This window comes from Octodon degus, unplaced genomic scaffold (assembly GCF_000260255.1).
Source record: "Octodon degus isolate 3935 unplaced genomic scaffold, OctDeg1.0 scaffold00197, whole genome shotgun sequence".
NCBI classification, from domain to species: domain Eukaryota; kingdom Metazoa; phylum Chordata; class Mammalia; order Rodentia; family Octodontidae; genus Octodon; species Octodon degus.
In genome coordinates this window covers 2,929,991-2,933,767 of record NW_004524773.1, presented here as the reverse complement: position 1 = coordinate 2,933,767, position 3,777 = coordinate 2,929,991, and the positions used below count along the sequence as shown (strand labels likewise).

The 3,777-nt window shown below is 46.1% G+C and overlaps 1 protein-coding gene across 1 annotated transcript in view; it reads left to right on the top strand.

Moving 5' to 3' along the window:
* Nucleotides 1-441: 441 nt before the first annotated feature.
* Nucleotides 442-3,777, top strand: part of LOC101568238 (histone H2A.V-like) — a 12,598-nt gene continuing 9,262 nt past the window's right edge. The window contains exons 1-2 of the mRNA XM_023704479.1: nt 442-456; nt 2,251-2,393. Of these exons, the coding sequence (XP_023560247.1) occupies nt 442-456; nt 2,251-2,393 (158 nt within the window). The remainder of the gene's footprint in view (nt 457-2,250; nt 2,394-3,777) is intronic.

The window sequence follows — 3,777 nt, the reverse complement described above, 5'->3', positions numbered from 1 at the left end:
GCTTAGACCACCATGCTATCTCCCCAGCCCTGCATTATTTATTCTTTATGTTCATCTTCTTTCTGTTTTACTACATCTAGTGTACCTTTCAGATTTTTCATTTATTTTTATCTATTTATTTTTTTAATGAGCAGAATATATTTATTGAGAGAAAGAAAGCTCCTGTCCCGAGAGAGGGACAGGAGGGGGGGCCCGAGTGGGTCGTTCCTCCAGATTTTTCATTTATTCAAGGAGTAGATTTTGCAAACATTATCCCCAAGTTTGTTTCCATCAAGGCCGAGGGCACACACTTGGCATGGCTTTAGTCTTTATTTTAAATTTTGCTGGGAGGCTAACGTGGGAAGATTGCAAGTTCAAGCCTCCTATGGATAACTTAGCCATGCAGCAAGATCTGTCATAAAATAAAATATTTTTAAAAAGAGTTGGGGAGTGTAACTAAACATGAAGGCCCTGAGTGTAAGCTTTAGTGTCAAAAAGCAAATAAAGGGGCCAGGGAGATGGCTCAGTAGAATAAGCGCTTGCCTAGCAAGCGCAAGGACCTGAGTTCAATCCCCAGTTCCACCAAAAGAAAAAAAAAAAAAAGCAAATAAAAGTAAAACAAAACAAAAATTCCCTTTCTTCTGCAAAATATCATAAGGGGAGGCTTATTTTGGATTTTACAAATATTTCACTAAAATGGTATTTATCATAATGAATGAGGTTCTTGGTGGCATTTAGAATTTATATTCAAGGCTATTGCCTTAGTCCTTGGTCCAGTTCTGACCAAACTGCATTACTGAAAGTGAAAGGTCTCCCGTTTTTCTCACAGATCTCTGGGTCTCAGATGGATGGTTCTTTTACCCCTAAATAGACCCGCGTAGGGTCACTCTTGAGGCAGTGTTCATTGGTATTTAATTGTGGCTGAAATGTCCCATGCAGCTTGGGTGTATCTGTGGGTGGCCTCGGTCTCCTCTATACTGGCTTGTCCCGTAAGGTGGCAAAACCTGGCCTGCCATTGGCGCTCAGGGACCCAACACAGAGAAAGGAAGAGCCACTGCCTCATATTGCTGAGGGTTGGCAGTCCCAGAAGGTCACCTCTATCATATCCTACTGACCAAAGGACGTCACAAGAATCTGAAATTCAAGGGTAGGGAAAGAAATGCTACCTCTTTCTGGGAAGATGTGTGGCCTGTGCCCACAGAGATGGCAGAACTGCAGATGGTCAGGGAACCACGTGTCTACGGGTAGCCACTTCCTCAAACCCTCCTCCTTCATCCTCCATCCTCCTTCCTCTTCCTCCTCTGCTTTTCTATCTTTTTGAGACAACCCTTTTTTTTTTTACGGAACTGGGGATTGAACTCAGGCCCTTGCTCTTGCCAGGCAAGCACTTATTCTACTGAGCCATCTCCCCAGCCCCTTGAACCCACTTTATAGCCCAGGCTAGCCTCAAACTCTCAGCAATCCTCTTGTCTCTGGTGTGTACCATCATGCCCACCTTCTAGCCTTTCTTCTTTCCCTGACTTTCTGTTCTCTTCCTCCTCCTCCTCCTCCTCCTGTTCCTCCTCCTCCTCCTCCTTCTTTTTAACCAGGGGTCAAACTCAGGACTGTGTACTTGCCAGGAAGGTGCTTAAGCTGTGGTTCTCTCTCTCTCTCTCTCTCTCTCTCTCTCTCTCTCTCTCTCTCTCCTATTATTTGTTTTTCTTTTTCATTTCTTTTTTTGGCAAAACTGGGGATTGAACTCAGGCTCAAGTGCTTATTCTACTGAGCCATCTCCCCGGCCCCTCAACCATTATTTGAAGGATGGTTTTTTTATTTTTATTTTTTTTGGGGGGGGAGTGCTGGCTCAGGATGCCTTAAGGGTAGGTCTGGTAAGGCATGAGAATCTGGGGATCGAACCATAGCACCCTGAGCTGGCTGCTTTGCTTCAGCAGGCACTTAAACACCTGAGCTAATGGGTAGGCTCCCCTCAACTATTATTTGGTTCTTACTCATAACCATAAACTTAACTCTGCCATCCAGCTACATTTGGAGGGGAGCAAGGAGAACACGGGAACCAAAGAACTGCAGTAAGAGCAGAGATGATGGGATGTCTCAAACAGGACACAGGGTGCTCTCCTGAGCTAGAGGGATGGTCTGGTCTGCTGGTGGCGACACACGCAAGTCACATGTGTAGAGCAGCTGTCCACAGCTGGGGATCTTCTTGCTGGTCTCACATTCCTGGACCGAAGCACTCTGCAGCCTCCACCGTGTTCATGCCCTTTTACCTTCCAGAGCACCACGTGCTTGCTATCCAGCCACGTGCTCTTGGCAGTGCAGATGCAAACCCGGGACCCGTTTGTGTTTGGCTCAGCATTTGCCGTGGACAAGATGCGTCCTGTGTCCTTCAGGATAAAGTTATCATCAAATGTCTCCCCGTAGGCGGACTTGCCACCAGTGCCACTGCGGTATGTGGAGTCACCACCCTGGCACATAAAACCTGGAATAATTCTGCGAAAGCAGGAAACCCTTATAACCAAATCTTTTTTCAACAGTGCTAAGAGCATGAAGATTTTCTGCTACCATTGGAACTTGGTCTACAGACAGCTTGAAGGAGACTTGGCCCAGGGGCTTGCCATTAGTGGTGATATCGAAGAACGTGGTGCGGTTGACCACGATGGGCAGTGAATGATTAAAAGGAAGGATAGTGGCATCTGCAAAGCCCTCTTCTCTTTCTTATCACTACTTGACACTTGGTCCCAAGAGAACAAGGGCCACCTATTCTTACTCACTAATATATCACTGCTTAGAACTGTGCCTGGCACCTAGAAGGCAGCCATATTTGAGAAAATGAATGAATAGATGAACCAACAGATGGATGGATCAAAGAATGAATGAATACTGGGGTATCAACTTCAGGTTTGCCTATGGTTGTTTTTTTTTTTTTTTTTTTGGCAGAACCGGGGATTGAACTCAGGCCCTTGCGCTTGCCAGGGAAGCGCTTATTCCACTGAGCCATCTCCCCAGCCCCTTGCCTATGGTTTTGAAGAATGGAGAGACAAGGGCTGGTGAGACAGCTCAGCGGACTAAGTGCCTGCTTAGACAAGCGCAGGGACCAAGGCTTGATCCCTGGCACCACATGCCACACCGCCCCCCACCCCCAGGTGTGCTGAGCTAGCCACTGAGACCAGGCGTACTGGCGCACACCTGTAATCCCAGTGCTGGGGAGGCTGCAAGCTGGAGCATCACTATAAATCTAAGCTGTATAGTGAGATCCTATACCAAATACATTGAAAAATAATAATAATAAAAGAATGGAGAGACAGTGAAGGCCATAAAGTGTAGACACCCCTGGGCAAGTGCTGTAGGATTTCTAAGAAACAGAGACCTGAAAGACAGGGCCGGAAGGAGAACTAGGGCGGGAGAAACAGGAAAGAGAAAAGGCAGAGCTCTGAGCCTCATGAAGGATGGTCCAAGAGCTGTCACGAATCTTGTTCTACTCCAGCCTCTCCCAGCCTGGGCCTGGCACACACCAGGGGTGCTTAATGTTTTGAAAGAATGATCATGAATTCTGAGAAGTAAGGAAAACTTTATCCATGAGCTGATTTCTGTCAAAGCTGGGTGCATATTTTTCCTTTTGCTTTAGGCATCAGCATGGGCAGCATGGCAGTGAATTTATTTAAAAGTTTTATATTTTGCTCAGCAAAACACCACAAATGTTTTACATTTGTCTGTTAAAATACTGCATTAACATGTTCATCTTGATCCCTGGGTGTTTTTACAGACCCCTTATTTGGATCCCAAAGTCACTGCCTCCGATTA